At 61.0% G+C, this 23,689-nt stretch overlaps 1 protein-coding gene across 1 annotated transcript in view; it reads right to left on the reverse strand.

The window, feature by feature from the left end:
* Positions 1 to 23,689, reverse strand: part of MAD1L1 (mitotic arrest deficient 1 like 1) — a 311,511-nt gene that overhangs the window by 32,878 nt on the left and 254,944 nt on the right. The window contains exon 16 of the mRNA XM_065892363.1: positions 1,401 to 1,591. Within this exon, the coding sequence (XP_065748435.1) occupies positions 1,401 to 1,591 (191 nt within the window). The remainder of the gene's footprint in view (positions 1 to 1,400; positions 1,592 to 23,689) is intronic.

Raw genomic sequence — 23,689 nt, forward strand, 5'->3', positions numbered from 1 at the left:
TGGCCGTTCTTACGGTCAGTCTCCTCCTTCTGGCCATGGGCGCTCTCCGTCCCCGGGGCTTTAGAGGGGAGGGGAGGAAAACTCCTGTGAACCACAGCAAACAGGACGGCAGGGAGGAGAAGCAAGGCCGTGAGCACGGCCTGCCCACACGTGGAGCTTCTGGGAGCTCCCGACCGCCAGCGCACACGGGACAGTCCTTCCAGAAACGCTCTGAGGGCTCCAGCCCCACTCCTCGGGGCAGCAGGTAGGAAGGGGGCCGGGCCCTGCGGGAAGAAGCTGGAGCCGAGCTCCTGCCTTGCCTTGAATGGAACGGCACCGGCAGGCAGCTCCCACCCACGCAGCAGCAGGGGCCGGGCTGCAGCTCCCCGAACAGAGCCCGGGGGCTGAGCCCAAGCCCTGCATCACCCCGGCATACACCTGCGGGCCCTCACCTGCAACAGCACGCAGCTTTTTCTAACTCTGCCTTCAACCTCCTCCTGCCTGAAAAAGCACCTTTGGGAAAATAAAGTCAACCGCCGTGACCCGAGATACTTCCCCAGCCCGATCCGCGGCCACGGGAACCTGTGCACCAGCCTCAGGTGGCAGGGCTGGGATGCAGCACGGGGCTGGCCTCTGCTCCCGCCAGCTCACCCGAGACCCTTCCACAGAGGCTCGGCTCTCCAGGGAAGCCCTTCTGAGCCCCAGGGCTGGGGTGGGAAGGGCCCCGAGTCTCCCAGAGTCCAGTGAGCTGGCCAAGGGGGTCACGGCTGCCGCAGGCCGAGGCGGCTCAGCGCACCTCCCCTCCCCCGCGGGCCGCCGGCACCTGCACGGCGAGGCCAGTCCACGCTGTGGACCTTCTCTCCGGCTGCTCCCCGTCCTCAGCTCACACTCTGCACCTGCCCTGAGCCGGCGGGCGGGCAGCAGCCGTGGGCAGGGTGCTTCCCGTCTGGGACTCAGTGCCCTCGGGGACCAGCAAGTAGAGATACCAGTGATCTGCTGAGAGTTCCCGCCAGCAGGTGCAACAGCTCCAAACCCATCCTCTCGGCGCCAGCAAGCTCCCCCGGGGACCCCCCAGCCTGACGGCCCTCGGCCGCGGGAGCGGCACAGGTCTGGCAGCTCTTCTCCCTCGGCCTGTCCGCCGCCATCCAGCTGCACGCCTGGCAGCGCCGGGGGCACCTCCCCGGCCCGATCCTGACTTTCACCCCGTTACTCAGCCCTCTCGCGGGCACTGCTGACGCTGGAGCCCCCGCCCTGCTGCCCCCAAGGGATGGGGCCAACGCCGAGGAGGAGGGCCATGAGGGGCCTGGGGGCGGACGCTTCCTGCGGGGGTCAGGGCTGCGGTGCCAAGCTCGGGGAGGCCGGCTGCCCGTCGGGGGGACGGTCGACGTCCTGTGCGCACGGCTGTGTGCAGTGCATCCTACCTTGAAGATGAGGCAGTCGGTCTTGTGCTCGGCGTACATGGAGGTCAGCCGGTACTGGTTCTCTGTGGTGATGTCCACCTGGTAGCCCGTCAGTGTGTAGCACACCTTCCGGAACTCCTGGATCTTGGTCTGGAAGACCTCCTTCAGCCTCTGGTTCTTCAGCTCCGCGCTCTCCACCTGCTTCTTCAGCTCTGAGGGGGAAGAGAGAGGCAGTCAGCTCCCCAGCCAGTCTCGGAAGGACAGACACAGAAGGGCAGAGGGCGCCGGCTGAGGGGTGAGGAAGCCGCACGCGGCTCCTGACGGGGAGGACAAGCCGGGAAGCAGCCTGGGCTCACCCCTCTCCTCCAGGCAGGGGCACAGATGGGGACCCTCAATCCGAGACCGCAGCCCTGCGTCTGCCCGCACCAACCAGACGAGTCGACAAACGCTCCCCCGTCTGCAGCCGAATCCTTGCCAGGGCTGGATGTCCCAGCCAGCTGAGAGGCAGCGGGGCAGGGGGGCCGAGAGAGCGGAGGTCATCTGGAGGCGTGGACCACGCTGCCTGGGGTTCCCCACTGCCCACCCAGAGACCAGACCGCTGGGAGAAGACAGGCTCCCTGGGTGGTGGGGTCTGCGAGGGCCCCCCTGGGCCCCCCAGCCCTGTTCTAACTGGGTGGCTCAGGACAGAGACCCTCAGGCCCATTTGCTGCCCCTGCCAGGTGTACAGCCGCGCGGGGAGAAACCAGCTGTGTGAAGCCATCGGGAAGGATTTGTAGCGATTCCCACAAATCCTCCATCCAAGGTGCCTTCCCAGTAATTAAACCCTGATTCATTCCCCCGTTAATTAGCGAGGCGGCTCCACTCAGCGCACACGAGTTGCCTCCGAGGCCAGGTGCTTCCTGGTGGAGCCGCCCAGGGGGTGTGGAAAACCCCAGGCCTCGAGCCGTCAGGCTGGTGTGAGTCCCGCCCTTCCCGCCCTGTGGTGGGGACAACCGTCCTCCCTCCTCACGCTGACTCGCAGGACCCAGTGTGTCTCGTGCTGGTTTAAGACGAGCAGGCGCAGTCAGGGTCACTTGCAGGGAGCCTGCGTTCCAGGAAACAGAGACCCCCCCGCCCCGTTCTAGACAATCAAGCTAGACGCCACAGGGCCGGAGGCTGAGGATTGGGGCGGGGGGCTGTTCGGCTACCCGACAGGCCCTGCTGCCGCCACGTGGCTGCGAGGCGGGTGCAGGGTCTCTCCCGCCTCACAAGCACGGACACAAGCGACTGACGGCTTGGCCGCCGATCCACGGCGGAGGTAGGGCTGTCTGCCCCCAGGACCAAACTCCCGACAACATTACTACCCTAACCTCTCACACACTCTGTAACGTGCCAGGGTTTTGCACACACATCCCAGGTCCTGTCTCCACAGCCTGCAGCTCTGTGGGCAGCCTGGTATCGGCCGCCCCCCAGCTCTGATGCTAGCACTGCGCCCTGCAGCCTCTTCACGGCACCTGTGTTTCTGGCCGGCCGGCCGCCTGTCGCCTGCCCTGCCCGGACTGCCCCCATCCATCACCCGGCCCAGCGGCCCTGCGGACACTCTCGTTCCGGAGCTGAGGGCCTCTCCATCGGGGACGTGGGCGTGGAGCCTTTGATCGATGGAGTAATCAGACTATGAGATCAAAAGGGTAACGGGCAGCTCTGACCCCAGGTTCTTCCCTTGTCTCTCAGCCAGACCACCTAGGATGGACGCGTCAGCAGGAGGAAAAACTCACTGACCGAGCGCGTGCGGTGACGTGTCCCCGTGTCAGACGGCGCTGCCTTGAGTACCTCTCAGGGGCCCAATGGGAAAAATTAAAGTTTGGTCATAAATGCAGCCCGATCTTGGAGAAGGGAGCGTCCCCTCTGCCCTCAGGCATAAAAGGCCGTCTGTTCCGCAGCTCACAGACTGCTACAGAGACGGGGCCTCCCCGCTCGGGGGAGACGTGCCCCCTGCCGCGAGCCAGCACAGCGCGGCCCTCACAGCCCACGAGGCGGGGCCAGAATGTGGGGCTTGCGGGGGCTTCCTCCAGGTCACAGGGGCTGCCAGAGGCCGAGGGCATCTGGCCCCGGTGGCCTGGTCCACGTGGGGCAGGAGGGGTGCTGCTTCCAGCAAAGCCCGCCCAGAGGCAAGTCCAGGGAAGGGACCACGAGCGCCACTTTGACTTGGGGCACAGTCAGCGTCTTGCCCTCCTGCGATTCTCGTAGCTCAGTCGCTTACATACATGTGAATGAATGACTCACAAAATGGTTTGGATTAAATAAGTAAAAGACAGGACTTCATCCTTGGAAGCGGCATTGCTCTGATTCAGCCTCTCCCAGAGCGAGATGAGGCTTCCCCTGGTGGGACGGGGGCCTGCGCGGGGCACCCCCAAGATGCTCCTCGGCGGTCCCAGAGGCCAGAGGCTCCCGGAGCCTGCAGTGACCCCAATCTGCGCCCACCGGCAGGCGCAGTCACAACTGTCACATCAGGGGCTGGCGGCCAGCCTTGGACCTGACCCGGCAGGGCCACACGCGGGCAGACAGAGCCGGCGCCACAGACAAGTGGCTGCCAGGGCTCCGCTGAGCTCCCGGGCCACCCAGCCCAGACCTCACCGCCGCGTGCACGTCCCAGCCCGCTCGGCTGTGCCGGGGACGGGGTCACCAGACACTCGGGCCCAACGGCCTCACGCCTGGGCCCAGCCAAGGGCCCCTCCCCTCCTCTCCCCTGCCCTCCCCGCCAGCCCAGGGAGCCGGTCTGCACTGAGATGTTCCTGAGGCCCCCATGACTGGCCCAGTCTCGGCCGGGCCCTGTCTTGCCTCTCCTGCCCTTTGAATCTTGCCCTCCAGCCCACTGGCTGTCTCTCCTCTGAGCCGAACCTCCTCCCACCCCCCCGCCCACAGGCCCCTCTCCCTCCCAGGCCCCTCTCGGGGCTCTCTGCAAGTCCCTGGGGAGGGAGGAGGGAGGCTGGTGGACAAGTGGACATCAGGGAGAGCGGACTCGATCACCCGGAGCCCAGGTGTGGAGGACAGGCCCCGGGGTGCAGGCGGGGACAGATCGGAGGTCAAGGGGCAGTGCCGTCCGCTCTCTGGCCCAGGCCCCTGGCCTCCTCCAGCCGCGTCCGAGAGGCCCTGGCATGGCTCTGACCCCCACGCCTCCTCGTCATCAACCCCAGCCCTCCTGGAATTGCAGGAGGCAGCTGTGAAAGCTCAAAACCGAACTGCACTCTGTTACGTAAGCGAGCGCCTCACCCGAAAGCAGAGCTGCCAGGAGGAAGATGCGTTCACGGGCTCGCGGCTCCGGAGATCCAGGTCCTGGCCCCGAATCTGGAGCCTGGTTTACCCGAGGGCTTGGGCACAGCCAGCGAGGGGCAGGCGGCCGGCCGGCCAGGCCTCTGCAGAGCCCGGCTGTGCCTCCGTTTTACTGGAAGTGCACCTGCCTCGCAGCCATTCAATTTCCTTCTTATGGGTTTGCAGGCTGAGGGCAGGGCGCAGAGGCGGCAGCGGCGGAAAGGTCTCTGCTCTCGCTCTCGCGTCCCGAGGGCGGCCCGGCCCCGGCAGCAGCTCCCCCTGCGCTCGGTCAGACTCCGGCTCGCTGGCCCACATTCTGGGATGGAGACCCTTCAGAGGGGGTCGAAGCCAACAGCCAGCACTGCCCACTACACCCGCTTTGTTCCCGGGAGGGGCCGAGATGCACACGCAGACAAGACGGCCGCAGAGATGCTCTGAAAGGTGGGCGAGGCTCTCAGGGGCAGGCCCAGAGGTCCTCTCATCCGAGTCCTCCCTTGCCAGGGGGCCTGAGCCGTGCCCACGGGGCAGCCTGTGCCGGTCTGGCCAGCCCATCCTGCTCCTGTGCCCCGTGGACAGACAGACCTCCAGCAGCACCGCCTGCTCCAAGCGCCTCCGTTCTGGGACCCCTCAAGGCCGTGGCTCCCTGCTGGCGGGCTGGCCTGACCCACGTCCGAGTCCAGAGGTTTCTGACAGTACAGCAAGTACCACCCCCCGCCCTCCCGCCGCTGCAGCAGGCCCAGCCCCCCGTGGGGAAGGCAGCTGGCGTGGGAGAGCGTAGAGGTGGGATGGGATCCTGGGGTCGCCAGATTCCAGGCTCGAGGCCTCCTGCCGCGGCCACCGAGCTCTGAGGGGTCTCGGCCCAGGCCAGCCACTCTGTTCTCGGGGCTCACACTCCGCCCTCTGCCCAGGATCCAGGGCCAGCCTGTCCTGCGTGAGGCCCAAGTCATCTGGACAAGACTCTGAGCTCCTGAGGGAAGCTGCGGCCTAATAGCCCCCTCGTGGCCCCTGGCCTCTGCCCCTCCACGTCCACCCGCACTGGCTGCTGTGCCCCAAAGGCGCCGCCCTGCTCTCGCCTCAGGGCCTCGGCGGGCACCTGGGTGGCCTCTCCCACCTGGGCACTAACCCCCATCCATCGCCCCTGGAGGAGTGTGGCCTCCCACCCTGTTCCCAGTGGGCCCCACCTTGGTGGTCATCGTAGCACAAGAGAGCATTTTAAGACACGCTTTGCTCTACGTCCGCCTCCTCCCGCAGCTACGAGCTCGGCAGGGAGGACCAGGTCCTCTGGCCATGACCGTGTCCCCAGGCATCTCAAGGAGCCTGCGGTGTGGAAGGCACCGCTTCTCCACAAACTCTCCACCACACCCCAGAAGACGACCCTGAGGGAGTTTAAACATGAGCAAGCCCCTGCCCCCGACTCACGAGTGGAACGCACGTGTCCATCCTTGCTCTCCCTCCTGCAAAGACCGTGAGAGGGAGGAGAGACAGCGGTGCACAAGGGGAGACACGCGTTCCGAGGATGAGAAGCGGACGGGGACGCAGGCAGACGGGTCAGTGGCCCTGGGGGGCGGCCGGAGCACAGCAGTGGGAGCAGCCGAGGAACCGGGGGTCTGAGGGTCTGTGCGAGGGGTCACCCCCGGCTCCTCCTGCCCCAGGGCAGGTCCCCCCAACCCCCGGCAGGGAGGAGACCCGAGTCCAACCCCACGCACACAGGTCCTTTTCAGACGCTCGCTTCCTGAGAAGCCAACCTGCAAGACACTGCCAGGAGCCACCTGCGGCCGCCCTCCTACACCCCACTGACCCACACCCCCGCCCTGCCCTCAGTCGCCACGGCTGGGCTGGCCCAGAGGGAGTGACCTCGCCGGGTATCTCTCTGCGCCTGGCGGGGGTGGAGGAATAGGGAGGTCTGGCGGCTGAGCTCCCTGCCGAGCATCCCTCTCCCCGCCCCCCGTCACCGCAGCTGGGCGGCAGCCCTTCTGGGAAGGGGGTTGGAGCCGCACCTCTGTGTTCCGCGGATGAGCCCCTGAGAGTGGCCTGCGTCCTCCACAGACACAGACCAGGGGTCACCAGATGCAGCGGGAAGCTCCTAATGTAAACAAACAGCCTCTGGACAAACAGAACATTATGAACCTGGTCGGCAGAGAGAAGAGCCGCCCCACGCTGGGGTCGGGATCACGTGGGCGTCCGCGGAGGGGCTCAGAGACAGAGCAGAAGGTGCCTCCCAGAGACAAACACAGAATCAGAGGTGGAAGACAGCAAAGAAGAGAAGAAACGAGATTCTGGGAGCTCCAACATCCAACTAATAGGGGTCTTACATGAAGAGATTACAGAAGGCGGGATAGAGAAAACATCAAGGAAACCACACAAGAGCCTCCAGAGGCCAAGGCCGCGTCTCCCCGGGCTCAAGAGACAGAGCGTGACGATGGCTCAGAGCACGCTAACGAGCCCTAACCCAGGACGAGAACGCAAGCCTACAGCTGACGGGCGGCCCGCTGTGTTCTGAGCACCAGGAAGCGAGTGGCTCGGCCGGGGGTTCCAGAGGCATCAGACACGTCAAGGGGAGAACCAGGACCGAAAGAATGAGGTGGACAGCAGGTCGTGGATAGAACGACAAAACGACACCCGCCCTGGACGGGAGATGTGGCCCATGGAACGAGACGCCACACGCTCCAGCCGTGAGAAACACATACAAGGTCAGAGGATCCCAAGTGCTGAACAGTGGTTTAACCAAAGGGGAGACAGCCACACAGGGTGCAGTGGGGCAGGGACACGCGTGTGTGCGCGCCCACGTGCACAGGAGAGCTGGCGCCTCGCCCGCCTGAGGACCCGAGAGTCACGTGCATACAGCGTTCGGACACAGGGTACGAGGCCTGGGGGAGCAGGCGGGGCCGCGTCTGCCCCACTCCAAGCCCACCGTCAGCACCGGGCTTTTTACTACCGCGAAAGGGACCTTGCCAGCCCCTCGGTGGCCAGGGAGGAAAGGCCACCGCAGTGTCAGCTTCCTCGCGACACAGGGAGGGAAACCCTCAGCAGCAAGGCGGAAGGCAGGTATCCTCCCTCCGCCCCTCCCACCCACGCCTGTTCTCGCCGCGGCTGACCATGGTCATGACAAAGGCACGTGGTGACCACAGGGGCTCCAAAAGGGCTTTCGTCCCTGAGATGAGTGATGAAAGCCCAAGGCAGCCTGGGGGCCCCAACGTCACCAAGAGTGGCTGGTGCTGAAACTGGACCCCCCCCCCACTCCGGCCTCCCCGGATGAGTCCATAAATGGACCCCCAGTGGTGGGCAGATGCCACAGCGGGGGAGCTGGGACCAGCCCAGGCCACGGGCACAGGGAACTGAGCCTTGTGCTGGCTGAGGACCAGGCCCTGCGCGCTGCCCGTCTAGGCTGGGCTCTTGCAGTGATGCTGTGTAGGAGGCTGGAAATCAGGGGCTATAGGAGCTTCTGAAGTTGTCCTCTGGGGACTCGGGACAGAGTCGTTTATCTTTCTGAAAAGTGAATAAAAAACACTTAGGCAATGCTGAGATTTCCAGGTTCTTTTAAAGAAGACGACAAAAGGACAAACGCATCCCCGTTAGGAAGAGCAGCCCTCTGAGCCCAGGCTGAGCCGACGGCTGCTTCTCAACGTGGTGCACGCGGGTCCGCTCCCAGGACACCAGCCTGAGGACGAGAGGAAGGACTCTGGGACCGGCCGGCGGGAAGGCTGCAGGGCGGGCCAGGGCGCCTGGCAGGGGGCGTGCTGTCCGCTCGTCCAAGAGCCAGGACCACCAGCTCCCGGCTCTGCTCCAGGCCACGAAGGCGGTCAGGGTGCCTCTGACCCCCCGCCCTCTGCTCTCTGGTCTCCGGGCACCCTGGCTCCTGTGTTCACGCACACCCCGTCCCCGCAGCCTGAAGGGGTCTTCGGTGCACGGCAGGGGCAGCCGCGGTGGGAGTGACGGCAGCCCATCTCCCGGACGCTCACCAAGCTCGTTCTCCGCGGCCCCCGTTTCCTCAGCACGTCCACGAGGAAGCTGGATGAGTGACTGCTCCCGTGACAGGGACACCGAGGCTGGCCCGCTCCTGGGACCAGTGCTTCCTGCTGCCTCTGCTGGACCTTGGCGCCGAGGCCACGGCCCTGCTGCTCTCCTGGGACCCTGGCAGCCAACAGCTCATCAACAACCTCGCCAAAGGTGAGCCAGCTGGTGACCCTGGGCCCATGGGCCTCGGGTCTTCCTGAGGTCAACGCTGGGTCCCAACTGGAGACTGGCTGTGGGAATACTGAGAAGGCAGGGGTGCGGCCAGGTTCCTGGGTGAGCTCCGGGCCCTGGAGGATGGTGGGTGTGGGACCAGGTCCCGAGTTGGGCCTCAAGCTGCTGGCGCTGGCGCTGAGGGGGAAAGAACGGCGACCACGGGCACGCAGGCGGAGCTGAGCCAGGGGCTGGACAGCGAGGCCGCGCGGGACCCCACAGCTGCTGGACGTGGGGTGCTGGGGTGGGAGAAGGCTGCGAGGGGGGGCGGGCAAAACGTGTCCCCACGTAGCAGCGGGGTGCTTGGGAGTCAGTCCCTGCAGGCAAACAGGCCAGGGAGGGGCCCTGCCGCAGGAGCGGAGCACCCCCACTAGTGTCGGGGCGACGCAGACCCCTCTCACGGAGCCCAGGCTGACCTGGAGGAGAGAGGCGCTGTGCTGAGCCATGCGGCCCGTCCACCGGTGCTGCCTCGGGCGCCCTTGGCCACTCGCTTCCCCGGGGAGGAGCCGGCCCCCCGGCAGGCCCCTCGGGAGGCAGCCCCGGCCCCCCGGCAGGCCTCCCGGCAGGCAGCAGGCACTGACCAGTGCTGGTTCTGCTGAGGCCCAGAGTGGGGCCACGCTGCCGGGGCCGAATTATCCACGCCTGGTAACTTCTAAACTATTTCAGTTTTACATTTTTAAGTACTTAATAATTAGGCATCAAATACTGATGCCATTTTATTAGCCACTGTGGGAGCCGGCACTGCGGGACTGTGACTGGGTGAGGGCCCTGGCCCGGCTGGCCACCTAGAGGGAGGAGATGGTGGGCCACCCTCACAGCAGAGCTGGGCTGACGCCCGACGTGGCACGAGCCTCCTGCCCATCCTCCTGGACGCCGCCTCCTGTCCCAGATCCATATTCGGGAGAGGAGCGGGGAGGAGAGGAGCCAGTGTGGTTGGCAGGCGCCGAGGGGCCCAGGGCCAGCCGGCCGGGCAGCTCCGTGGTCCCCGGCTCCCCTCCCCGCACAGCGCTCAGCAAGGAGGCCTTTCCAAGAAAGGGCGCAGCGGGGCACCACCGTCCCCCGCAGCCAGCTTCAGTGACAGGGGCCCAGGACCCTGACATCCGCTGGCCAGAGCTTCCTGCCGCCAGGGCGGACGGCTGTGTTTGAACTGCCTGCAGCCAGACGGCCCAGAAGAGCCTCTCCATCGTGAGCCCGTGTTCCCGCTGGGCCGGAAATTGCACGTTTCACACGAGAGAGGAGACGCTAGCCCTGGAATTACATGCACATGAGCAGCGCGTGCCCAGCGCCAGGCCTCCTGGCAGACGGCCGCCCCGGAGGGCGCGGTGCCGGCTTTCCGACGGAGATCTCTGTGTGACTAACTGCACACCCGCGCAAGCAGCTTGTCACCTTGCACAGAAACCATCTGAAAAGACACCAGCAATTACGGCCCACCAGATTATGGGGTGGGAGAGTCCCGCGGCGACAGGCGGGCGCCGATGTGACACCACGTTCTCCGGAGACTCCCTCCCCCACCGCTGACACACAGCAGCTGAGGCCCCAGAGGACGGCCCCTCCCCCCGCCTCGCTGGCTCTTTCGGGAGTGGAGGAGCAGCTCGGCCTGGATGCAAGGTCACAGCCTGGTGCCCACCTGGACTCAGAACAGCCCCGAGTGGGGCACAGACGTGGGGAAAGGCCCAGAGGAGGCCAGTGCCCGGCTTGACGCCACCCAGCCAGAGAGCAGAGACAAGCTGGATTTCAAGCCGGGCCTTCAGGTTGGGACCGGCCCCCAAAGGCCCCCGGGCAGCGCCAGCACTGCTGCGAGAAACCGCCCTGAACACTGGGCACCACCTCGGTCACAAAGGCTGGCCTCCTGCCCAGGCCACCAGCAGGGCCCCGGGGAGCCCCGTGTTTGGTATCTTCGTGGAACTCACTACCCTCTGACGTTACTTATGCACCTGCTTGGGTGCTGACCACCCATTTCTCCCGAATGAAGCACCCCGACAAGGGCGGTGACCTGGGCTGCATGGCTTACGGCTGCCTGGGCGGCAGGAATGGGAGACGCTCATCCAGTGCGGACGTGACTCACTCTGCACGCATTTGCTGGTCTTAGGCTTTGGGATGACCCTATGAAATTATCACCACGTGTCCCCACTTCACGGATGGGGAAACTGAGGCTCAGGCCGTCAAAGGCAAACCACCTGAAGCTGCGCTCGTACGCTCACACGTGTGTACTCACACATGCACACGTGCACACGCACACGCATCCACACATGTTCACACACATGCCGGAGCCAGAAAGCACCCAGAGGAGAGGCACACGACAGCTTCGGTGCATCACAGACCCCGAGACGAACCGGAGAACCCTGCTGTTGAACACGTGGCCGACAACTTCCGCGTGCCCCTGCAGGGGGGCTGCCAGGGGCTACCTGGGCAGAGGCGGAGGCTTCTGGTGAGCAGGAACCTACGTGGGGCCCCGGCCTGCTGGCTCGGGGCGGGGACGGAGCACAGGGACGCATGTCTGTGGGAGGCTCTGGCGCTCTCTCCACTCTGCGCGCCGCATGTATTATTAATTCCTGACAGTGGGCTCACACAAAACTAATTCCCTGGAAGGCGAGCTCCCTCTCAGAGAGGGAACCTTTTCAGAGCTCATCTTTTATTGACTGAGTCATTTTCGAGTCAATCTGTCTGCTTTCGGCAAGACAAGAGTTTTACATCTTCCCTTTCCCTCCTTTGGAGATGTGGCAGTCTATTAAAACCTGCTAACGTGTGCAGCTAGGCCTCAGATCCGAACCGGGATGACTTCCTCGGATGGCAGGAGATAAAGGAAGAGGACCTCAGGAGCCGCTCGGCCGTGGGCTCTGGAAGGAGGGGACGCCGGGGCGCGCGGGGACAGGGCAGGCAGCCCCGAGGGATCCGGAGGGGCAAGGATGCAGGCTTCCCGGCAGAGCCAGGCCTGGAACGTCTCCCAGGAAGACGAGGGTCCGGGATGGGGAGTGAATCAACGAAAAGTGCCTGGGCTCTGCCCGTAAGAAGTAACGTGCCAGACGCACACGCCCGGCCTGGAGGGCGCAGAAGGAGGTTCCCGGGGTGGTTCACACTTCACCATCAAGGACGGGGGGCCCTCCTGCCGCTCTCCGGCCTGACAGCGGCCCTGGTGTCCCAGCACACAGGGCCCCATTTCATAATTCACAACTGCCCAGCGTAGCAGGCGGTGCAGGCTCAGGGGCAGCCTCTGCCCGAGGAGGAAGCCGAGGCTCAGAGACATCAAGTGGCTTGCCTGAGGACACACAGCCGTTGGTGGCGGAGCCAGGACCAGAAGCCAGGTTGTGTGAATTCCGCTCCTGGGGTAGGGCGTGGGGCTTTGCCCGACAACTAACCCTGTGACAGCCCGTGGCTCCCCCACCGGAATTCAGAAGACGCCGCCAATGCAGCCATCCCGCCCACCCCCTCCCGTCTTCTCCTTCCACCTTTGCCCAGTTCCCACCTCTATAGAGGCCACCCCCGACCACGAAGAGCCACGGCCTCACCAGCACCCACAAACATCCAGCACAGCAAGGTGAGGGGGGGAGGGAGATCCCGCCGGGGGCCCCCCCAAGGCCGGCAGGGCTTTCGGAGTCCCCCTGTAGACCCCACCCCCCGGGCCAGAATCAGCAGGAAATGGGCTCTCCCCAAAGCCTCTGGGAGGGCCACAGCCCTGTCGGTTTTAGCCCAGTGAGACTTCAGACCCCAGAACCGTCAGATGACACGTCTGTGTTGCTTCAAGCCACGCAGTGTGTGGTGACTTGTCATGGTGGCCGTAGGGCGCTGACCTGGGAGGCTTGGGACAGCCAGACCTCTGAGATTCTGGGGCCGTGCTTTCCCAGCCAGCAGCAGCAGCAAATGATGGGAGCAGCCCCGGCACCGGAACTTTAGGAACAGCTGCCGGTCACCCCATGGCGCACCGTGTACCCGGCAGTGCTCGGCCAGTCACCCCAGGGTGTCCCGTGTACTGGGCAGCACTCTAGCCTCAGAGGACACTGTCTGGACAAATAGGTAAAAACCTAGCCCTGATGGAAATTACATTCCAACCAGGGACACAGATAAAAACAATGTAAAGAAGTAAGACAGGCGGTAATCCAAAGGCGGTAAGCACCATGGAGAACAAGAAAGCCAGCAGAGGGGCAGCCATGTGCACAAGCCAGGGGCACCTCACCCACAAGGGGAGCCAGGGAGCGCACGCGGGGCTGCCCAGGAGAGGAACAGCGAGTGCAAAGGTCCTGAGGCGGGACTGTGCTTGGACCGTCCAAGAAAAGCAAGGGAGGCCCCCAACCCAGAACCGTACCTGGAGATGCAAACAGTCTCCAAAAACAACAGTGAGGTTGGGGGCCTCACGCCGTCAAGGTGGCAGGTGTTGGCACAGACGCAGCAGATGGGCCGCGTGGCAGAGACTCTAGACCGAAGCTGAGCCCGGCGACTGATTCTCAAAGCGACCACCGGACACCCGGGTGGGAAGACGAGCCCTGCCCCCTCACCACACGTGCGCAAACTCACTGACGGGACCGTAGGTCTTCACGTAAGAGCCTCTAGGAGAAGGCAGGAGATGACAGCCTCACGGGAAGCAAAGATCTCTCAGGGCAAACAAAGCACTAAGCACAGAAGAAAAAACGGACAGATCAGGCTTCATCAAAATAAAAAACCTGTGCGTATCGAAAGGCAGCATTAAGAAAATGATGAGAAGAAAACAATCTACTTGGAAAATGGGCCAAAGGTTCACACAGACATTTCACCAGGGAAGACGCACAGATGGCTGGTGAGCGGGTGAAAACGTGTGGGGCGTCACCAGTCTCTAGGGAAACGCGGCCACACCGAGATGCCACTTCACACCCGTGACAACGCTCTAATCAGAGCTGGGGAGGAACGGACGTCAGGAAGGACAGAGCACTCAGGACACGCACGTGGGGCACGCAAAACGGCACAGCCACCTTGGAAGACCACTCGACAGTTTCTCAGAGTTAAACCCAAATCTACCACAGAATCCAGCAACTCCGCGCCACCCAAGAGGAAGGTAAACCTACGACCACACACAGACTCGGATCCCAATGTTCACGGCAGCCCAGGAGTGGGAACAACCAACGTGGGCACCGGCTGACTAGGGACACACAGCACGGCGCACGTATGCAGAGGAGCGCTGCCCATGACACGGAGGAATGAAGCGACAGGGAGGACCAGGCAGTGGGGCCAGACACAGACGCCGTGTGCTGCGGGACCCCCTTTCTGTGACGTGTCCAGAAAGGACCCACCCACAGACAGAAGGCGGGTCAGCGGCTGATACGGCTGCAGGGGGAGCAGACACAGACTGCGAACGGGAAAAGGGGTCCTTCTGGGCTGACGGAAATGTTCCAAAGTTAGACTGGAGGGACGGCTGCACAACACGGTCCATTTACCAAAAGTAACCGTACACGTAAAACAGGTGAAGATTGGGAGTTCAGCTTTTCTTTCTTTTTCTTTTTTCTTTTAGAGACTATTAGAGGAGTGTTAGGTTCACAGCAAAACTGAGCAGAAGCTACAAAGATTTCCCCAAAACCAACACACAGGCCTCCCAGCAGAAGGGGTGCATTTGTCACAGCGGATGAACCTGCCCTGACTCAGCACAAATCACCCCAGTCCACAGCTGACATTACTGCTCACCCTGGGTGTTGCACCACCTCTGGGTTTGGGCAGACGTGTAACGCATGTACTCACCACCACGTCACACAGAACAGCTGCACTGCCCTAGAATGCCCCTGCGCTCCACCTGCCCACCCCTCCCCCAGCGCCGGGCCACCACTCACCTCCCTCCTGCCTCCACAGCTCTGCCCCCTCCAGACCGTCACATAGCTGCAATCATACCAGACCGGCTTCTCTCGCTTAGTGACATGCGTGTACGTTTCTTGCATCTTCTTCATAGCTTGACAGCTCCTTTCTTTTTAGCGAGAATAACATTCCATTGTCTGGATGGGCTGCAGTTTATTTAGCTGGTCACCTACTGAAGGCCACCTCGGTTGCTTCCAGGTTTTCGTGTGGACACCTAAGTTTTCCACTCCTTTGGGTAAATGCTATGGAGAGTGACTGCTGGATCATATGGTAGTTTGGTAAGAAACCACCAAGCTGGCGCCCAAAGTGGCGGTGCCATTCTGCATCCCCACCAGCCACGGGTGAGGGTCCCTGGCACTCCACACCCTCGCCAGCCTTTGCTGTTGTCACCGTCTGGATCTGGGCCGTTCTGACTGGTGTGTGTGCGGGGTCTCACTGTAGTCTGGGGAGTTCAGTTCCCAACGCGCTAATTCTGCGATGCCCAAGGGACGCCAAGCGGGGGGTGTCACGCTGAGAGCTGGGAGCCCGACAGGGACGCACGGGGACCCCACTGACGCTGCAGACACAGCTCTTCTCTAGACGGAGGCCCAGTGGGGCCGCTTCTGCCGGGGACGCTCCCACCCGCCAGTCTCCTGAGCGGGCGGCCTTGCCCCGGCCGCTGTCTCTGTCCCCGAAGCGGTGGAGAGGAGGGCTGGGTGGGGGTGGGGTCCGCCCCCTCCCCTTCCTCTGCTGACTGCCCGCAAACCCGGAGATTAAATTACACGGCTTCTTTACAACTCCAATTAAATGCTTAATTGATGGTGCTGCCCTTTATTACCTGACACCAGAGAATAAACAAACAGTGTGAAGAGGGAATGGCCAGGGACACAGTGATTAAAATGCCAACCGGTTTGCAACAAAGCGCACTGTCTGGAAGCAGCCGAGGAGGGGGCTCGCCCTGGCGCCCCGGCCTCGCACCCACACCAGCGGGCTGACCCGGGCTCACCTTCCCCTCTCATTTCCTCTCCGGGGCTACAGGGGCTCTGAGGACATCGGCGTGGCCTCGAGGCTGGTCCCGAACACGGCCCCCCACCTGCCCTGGGGCGTCTCGGGCTCTGCAGGAGACACGGCGCGGACGGTGCCAACCGCGCAGCAGCTCCAGGCACTCGAAGCCGCGGTGGCACTCCCTCAGGCCGACGCGCCCCCGCTCTGACCCAGCCAGTGAGGACAGCGCCCCGCCCCTGGCCACGCTCGGGGGAGTCTGTGCAGACCCTCTCCCCTCTGGCTCGCGGGCCCGCGGCACTGAGGAGGGACGTGCCCTGCCCAGGCGGTCCAAGACCTCCGCCGCCCGGGCCACCTGGCGACGTCCATCCTCGGCTTCCACGGTCTTCTCTGGGGCTCAGGTCCCGTCTCCGAAGTGGACGCTTTAGCCTGAGCCGCCAGTCACCTTCTGTGACTGAGTCGGGGCAGCTGCCGGGCCAAGGACTCTCGGGCCATTCCTGTCTCTCCAGACAGAGGAGATTCTGCCTGACAGGCTCCTGCTCGGCCGGGCCGATGGGGCTGGAGGATGGCAGCTGTCACCGTCATCACCGCTCCCCGTGGGCTCTGTGCTCCGGGGATGCAGTCACGATGGCCTGGAAGGGTGACCAGCCTCAGCTCAGAGCCGAGGGGGCTGAGTGGGGGCAGACGCTGGCCCCGGTCACACAGCGGGGCCTGCAGCGGGTGTTCCGGGAGCGAGCGTGGCCGGTTCTGCCTCTCACCAGCCGAGACTCGGGACCTGCGAAGCCAGGACAGCTGCCAGGACGGCAGCTCCTCCCTCACCGGCTCAAGAGGTCCTTTCCTCTGGGACTAAAAATTCACTTAAATGAACAAAAAGAAATTCATGAAGCTAAGGGTTCCAACTACCCCAGGGGCTGGGAGCCTCCCTCACATTGTGTCCATCTATCTGTCTGTCTGTCCGCCCATCAATACCTTAGGGCAGGCGCTGGGTGAGGCGGGCATACAGCTGGACCACAGCCCCGCAGAGCAGCGCCCAGCGTCAGAGGGGTGTGCACCCGAGGCCCCCGCACTGCTCTCTCCTCACCCTGGCACCGAGGCCCGCCCTGCTGCTGACAGGTGGCCAACCTCCCCACGGGGACACGGGGTCGTGAGCCGTCTGGCAGGTGGGAAGCAGGGTTGGGGCAGAGCGATCTTGGATGCAGGAGTCGGGGGAGATCTGGACCCAGGGCCCCGAGCCCGGGCTGAAGGGCAGGGTCACGGGGACCTTGTTCAAAGGAGACATGAGGGGTTCTGTCTACACCAGGCAGATGGCGAAGGCTCTTTCCCCACTCCCCCTGCCGCACATGGCTGTGTACGGGAAGCAATGCAGAGGCGACCACGGGAGAACCCTGAGAGCGGGAGGAGGGTGGAGGAGCTTGGGACCCAGGGCGGGGAGAACAGCACCCAGAGCACCAGGGAGACTCACAGGCCCACCCGGTGGAGGAGGGAGGCCTGGATCCCATGTTTCCAGACCCAGTTCAGCAGTGGACGGTGGCCGGAGTGGGACTGGTGCCAGCAGAGGGGCTCGGAGCACCCCGACCCCTGGCCGAGAAGGGGGCCCTGCCTCGGGCCCCTCTTTGTTCCACAGGCCTGACGCTCCCCTCACCCACCCAGAGACACAGAATGCGACGAAGCTGAAAATTCGCCTACCAAAGTAATTTATACTTTTAATGCAATGTCAAGAAAAACCAAATCCTCACAGCTTTTTCTTGAACTTGACAAAGCACTTCTGAAATTCATTTAGAATAACAAACAGGTAAGAAAATCTAAATGAGGGGAAAATAGGGGAAATGTCATGTTCTACACCAGATACTCAAACGTAATTTCACTTATAATTACTAAAAATATGGAACAGAAAAATGGAATAAAAAAACAGAAACCATGGAAACAGAGAGGGACACATTACAAACCTACAGGGCAAGGAACGATTGTCTGATAAATGGCACTACAGCAACTGTTTACTGACCTGGGGACAAAATCAATTTAAATCTTGACCATACACCACATACCAAAATAAGTTCCAAGTAGATTAGATTTTTAAATGTAAAACATAGCCAAAAATAAAAATCACAGAAGAAAATAGAACTATTTATCAAATCGCTAAAGAACTTTCTAAGCTTAAATAGAATAGATGAGATTCCAAAATAAGTTAAAAGTTTCTATATACAAAATCATCGCCAAGAAGAAAGAGAAGTTAAGCTTCTCTGCAAACTGCATAAAAAAGGAGGTAAAGGAGCTCTGATCGTGACGAGACCTTTCAGGAAAGAGGAAATAAAATATTTTTCCTTATTAGTAATTAAGTGAGGTGCCCTTTATATTAAAAGATTTAAAACACGCATAACCCTGACACTTGGGGTGGACGTTCTGCAAGGTTTAACCCAGGCACCGACGTGTGTGACAGCCCAGCCCCCCGAGCATTTCTCTGCCACTGGCACCCCCCAGCCCAGCCCCCCGGCCCAGTGGTCTGTCTCTGACTTTCTCCCTTCCCCGTCCAGCAGTCTGCCCGCAGAGCCCCGCACCCTGGGACCTCGGGGCTTCTCGCAGACCGTTTACAGAGACCAGCACGTTGGTCACTGGCTATTTCAATGCTCAGTAGCGGGGCGGGAGGCTGCACCAGGCAGGTGATCTGTTCACCGGTTCAAGCACATCTGCGTGCTTTACAGCTTTTGGTGACTATGAGTGATCCTGCTACAGAGTCACAGGCTCCAGGTCTGGGAAGGATGAAGAAAGGAAATCCACCCGGCCTTTCACAAAGGCACTGATCCACCTGGAGGGAAGCAGGGGACAGCCGACCGCTGACCCAGAGACACAGAAGTACAGGCGGACTGAAGAAGCAGCAGAATCCGGAGCACGGCCGACCCAGAGCCGACTTTCCTGTATGAGCTGCAGTGCTGACCAGCTTGGGCAGAAAGGACGGCTTCACGATGGCGCATCCCTCACCCGTGAACGTGGTGTGTCTCTCCATTTATTTAGAAATCCTTTGACTTCTTAATCAATGCTCTGTCGTTTTCAGTCTCTAGCTCTTTTACGTGTTTTGTTAGAATTATACCTAGGAATTTCGTTTTGGGGAGAGTGAACAGGAATGGTACGATGTCTTAGATTTCAGTTTCCGCATGTTCACTGCTAGTATATATCATATACGTATTATACACACACATATCATATATAAAGTGAATTCAGCAAGGTTGCAGGACACAAGATCAATACACAAAAATCAATGCTGAACTCACTTCGTTAGTTTTCTTTTGTTAACTTCTTGGGATTTTCTATGTAGACAAACATGGCACCTGCAAAGAGGAAAAGTTTTGCAGGCCCTTCCTTTCCTTACTGCTCTGTCTGGGACTTGCAGTACATCTAATCAGGGTGGTGAGAGTGGACATCTCTGCCTTATTTCCGACCTTAGGAGAAAAGCTCTGACGGTAAGTGTGATGTCAGAGGGAGGGTTTGTGGACGAGCTGCATCTGGTTGAGGAACTTCCCCTCTTTTCCCAGTTTGCTGGGTTTTTATCAGTATTGAATTTTGTCAAATGCTTTCACTCCACTAAGTGATCTGATCCTGCTGACCTGGTGGATTATATCAACTGACACTTGAAGGCTGAATCAGCCCTGCATTCCTGGAACAAACAAATAAATCCCTGTAGGTTTTGTTCTTTGTCTTGTCATTGATTTTGAAATTAGAGTAATATTGGCTTCATAAAAGGAGCTGAAAAGTGCTCTCTACTCAATTTTCTGGAAGAGACTGTATAAACTGGTGTTAACTCTTCTTTAACTGTTAGGTAGAGTTCACCAGTGAAGGCTGGTGTTTTGAAAGCTTTGTGATTATGGATTCGATTTGCTCAATAGTTACAGGACCATTCAGAATATCTACTGCATACTGGGTGAGTTTTATAGTTTTGAGTGTCCTGAGGAGGTGGCGGTCGTTGTTTGGACCCTGGTTCCACTTGGTCTGGATGCAGAGAGAGTGGGGAGAAGCCCTGCTTTCCGGCCCGAGGAGGAAGTGGGAGGAGGCTGCTCTCCTGGCTGTGCTCGACCTGTCCTGTCCCGGCACCAGGTCATCTTGCGGAGGCGCAGCTGTGGCCGGACAGGTGCCAAGACTCCCGAGGGAGGACCCTCTCTCTATGCGCAGGGCTGTGGCCCCAGGAGAGGGGGGAGTCCCCACTGCCCTCCTCTCTGTCCCCCACTGGCGGTGGCCGTGGACACTGCCGCGGCCGTGGGTAGGGCCTGGCGGGGCAGGGACGTGAAGGCCTGAACGTCTGGCCAGGGGCCTGTGAAGGGGACCCTAGGGAACCGGGGAACGTTGGAGCTGAGGGAGAGGGAATTCCACGTTCCACTGTGCCACGCGGACCCCAAAAGGCACCTCTGAGCTGGGCGTGTGGGGGTCTGACCCTGAAGGGCCCTGAGGCCTGGACCGTGGGCCAGACCACTGCCCAGGACCCAACGGCTGAGAGGAGCACAGCAACGGCTCTGAAACTGAACTGACAGTAGAAGCATAGCCCTTGGAAGGCGGTGGGAGCTGCTGACTGGCCCACCCGGCAGATGCCTGCTGAAACCCAGACCCACAGGATGTACGTTCTCCAGAACTTCACAAAGACCTGAAAATGTTCAAAATGTCCAGGACACAATTCAAAACCAAGCAGCATATGAAAAACCAGGAGAACGCAGACCTGCTGGGAAGAACCCAGCCAACGGGCACCGACCCCAGGTGACAGAGACGCTGGGACCCTCAGGCGCCTGGGGCAGGGTGGGGAGAGCGGCTACGAGACGTCCTCGGTCTCCCCGGAAGTGGCACTGCCCGACACTGGGCTGCAGAATCCTGTCCAACCCCGACCCGTGATGTCCGTCGCGTCCGTCACACCACACGCTGACCCCCAGCTGGGGGCCCGTGTGTCACCATCACCCACACCTACCGTCCGACTTAAGGCGTGCTTCCGTCAAGCTCTCTTTTTCACACAGAAAGGAAGTGATCTGAACAATTACAGATTCTCATCAAAAACCATGGAGGCCGGAGGCAGAGAAAAGAGAAAACCGCTGACCCAGAGCTCCATACACAGCAGATGCCCTCCAAGAGGAAGGGCGAGATGAAGACGCTGTCAGACAAAGGGGAACCACGAGAGTATGTTTCCAGAACGCTTGCCCTAAAAGAAATGCCAGGGAAGCTCTTCCAGCAAAAGGAAATGATACCAGAGGAAAACTTGTTATTTCAGGAATGAAGAAAGAGCGACAGCAATTCTGAATGACTAGATAAAAATCATGAACTGTTTCTTTCCCCATGTGTTCTTTAAAACATGAATGACAATTAAAATCAATAATTATAACATTTTACAGTGGGTACATACAAATGAGCATTACTACAAGGGGGAGGGGGCGTGGGAGACCTGTGTTGTGATAAAACCCTGACATTCCAGATCTTATCATCCGCAAGTGGTAAAATATTAATTATAAGTGCACGGTGGAAAGTTAGGCACGCGTATTGTAACCCCTAGAGAGGTCACTTCCAAAGGTCTCTAGGGCTTCCCTGGTGGCACAGTGGTTGGGGGTCCGCTTGCCGATGCAGGCAGGGCTTGTGCCTCCGTCTGGGAGGATCCCACATGCCGCGGAGCGGCTGGGCCCGTGAGCCATGGCCACTGGGCCCGCGTGTCCGGAGCCTGTGCTCCGCAGTGGGAGAGGCCACGACAGTGAGAGGCCCACGTACCGCAAAAAAAAAAAGAAGAAAAAAAAAAAGCATCTAGAAACATAATTAAAAAACTAAGATAAATCAAAATGTAATACTAAAAAATATTCAAATAATCTTAAAATAGATAGAAATGAGGAAATGGGAATAAAATACAGAGAAGGCAAACAGAACTAATCGTAAAATGGTAGGCCTAAATCCAAACGTATGCAGAAATTATAGTAAATGTAAACTGTGTCTAAACGTACTTATCAAAAGACAGAATACACATCCCTACCAGGTCCACATGGGACATCCGGTGGTTCAGAAGTCTTGGCCACCAAACAAATCTTAAATTAAAAAAAATTCGAGGGACTTCCCTGGTGGCGCAGTGGCTACGAATCTGCCTGCCAAGGCAGGGGACACGGGTTTGATCCCCGGTCTGGGAAGATCCCACATGCCGCGGAGCAACTAAGCCCGTACGCCACAACTACTGAGCCTGCGCTCTAGAGCCCGTGAGCCACAACTACTGAGCCATTGGGCCACAACTACTGAAGCCCTTGTGCCTAGAGCCCATGCTCCACAACAAGAGAAGCCACAGCAACGAGAAGCCCGCACACCACAACGAAGAGTAGCCTGTGTGTAGCAACAAAGACCCAACGCAGCCAAAAATAATTTTAAAAACGTTTGCTCTGAGAAGGACACTGTCAGGAAATGATACTCCCCAAACTCGAGCCAAAGACAACAATCCAACAAAAAATGGGTAAAAACTTGAAGAGACTCCACCCACCCAGGGGGATACAGGAGTGGCTAACACGCGACAAAAGATGCCCCACATCTCACCCGTCAGGGAAACGCCAGTTACAACGGGGTGGACTCCACTGCACACACCTCAGGACGACGAAGGGCCCCGGGCTGGTGCCGCCGTGGAGCCCCACCCCGGTGCCCGCCCTGAAGAAACGCACTAGTGCTCACAGGAACACACACGGTTACTTCCTGTCTTTGGTTTTCAGGTTTGCTAACGGTGTCTGGCTGCATCTGACCCATGCTCCTGTGGGCTCAGGTTCCGGCATCAGCCCGGTGGGAAGCCTCTGCAGTGCTTTTAAGATCCACCCGGCGCGTGCGGCTCGGGCTGGCCAGACAACGGTGCCTCAAGGACCCCAGCAGGCCTCCCCACCACCCGCTGCAAGGCCGGGAGGTGACGGGTGCGGACGGCAACGCTGTTCTGCTGGGGCGGGCAGGGAAGGGAGGAAGCCTGAGACCCAGGCACGCCTGCTGCTCCCGGTAACCCACCCGGGAACGGGCCGGGGCTCGACTCCCGATTCTCGCCTCTGCCTCCTACTTTCCCGGTCTTCCCGCCTGTTCAGCGGCGGTCCCTCCAGCGGAGGACGACGAGCTGGGGAAAGCACAGGGCAGGACTCCTCTCGCCGCGGGCTGGGGGCTCTCAGCCGCTCCCCAAAGGCTCGAAGTGGCCAGAGGCCAGCACCTGAGCCGAGCACAGCTCTCGGATCTACGTTACAGCCACCTCTAAGCCTCGGGCAGCCAGACCGGGGGCCACAGCAAACCCCGAGTCCATCACCTCGTGTCGGGCGCCGACCCACGTGGAGCCTCGGTGCCCTCACCAGTGACCCGCAGCTGTCTGGGCCTCCTTGCTCCCCGTGACGCCTTCCCGAGGGAGTGTCAATCCAGTACGGCATGCTCCCGCCAGGTGTCCCCCTGCCCCCCGTGCCTCCCTGCAAACACAATCCCCACACCCAGGGCCTGCTCTGAGGCCGCCTCGTTCCCGTGGCTCTTCCCTTGCTGATGCCCAGCCGGCCCCTGCGTGGCTGCCGGCTCGGGAAGCAGGTGCTACGGCTTCCGGAGTCTCAGCGAGTCCGCGCTATCTCCCCAGCTGTCATCACACCTGCACTCACGGAGGCCCGGGGGACAGCAGCGACTCAGAGAAGCCCGCCCGCCACGCCCCACATCTGGAGAGCCCAGCTGGCCCTCGCGCCGGCTGAAGCGGGAAGGGGGTGAGCCCCCGTCTGGAGAGAGCAGCAGAACCAAGATGAAGCCCAGGCAGCGCAGCTGCTGCAGGGGCGCCCTCCCCACTGGGCAGAACGGACGGGCTCCAGGGAGGGGCCTCGGCGTCCCTCCTCCAGGGACCTCTCGGGACCAGCTGCACCGCACAGTCAGGCAGAGACAATTTTGAACGCCTCCCATGTGTTGCTCTGACAAGATTTTTTTTTTTTTTTTTGCGGTACGCGGGCCTCTCACTGTTGTGGCCTCTCCCGTTGCGGAGCACAGGCTCCAGATGCGCAGGCCCAGCGGCCATAGCCCAC

Source organism: Phocoena phocoena, chromosome 15 (assembly GCF_963924675.1).
Source record: "Phocoena phocoena chromosome 15, mPhoPho1.1, whole genome shotgun sequence".
Classification (NCBI taxonomy): Eukaryota; Metazoa; Chordata; class Mammalia; order Artiodactyla; family Phocoenidae; genus Phocoena; species Phocoena phocoena.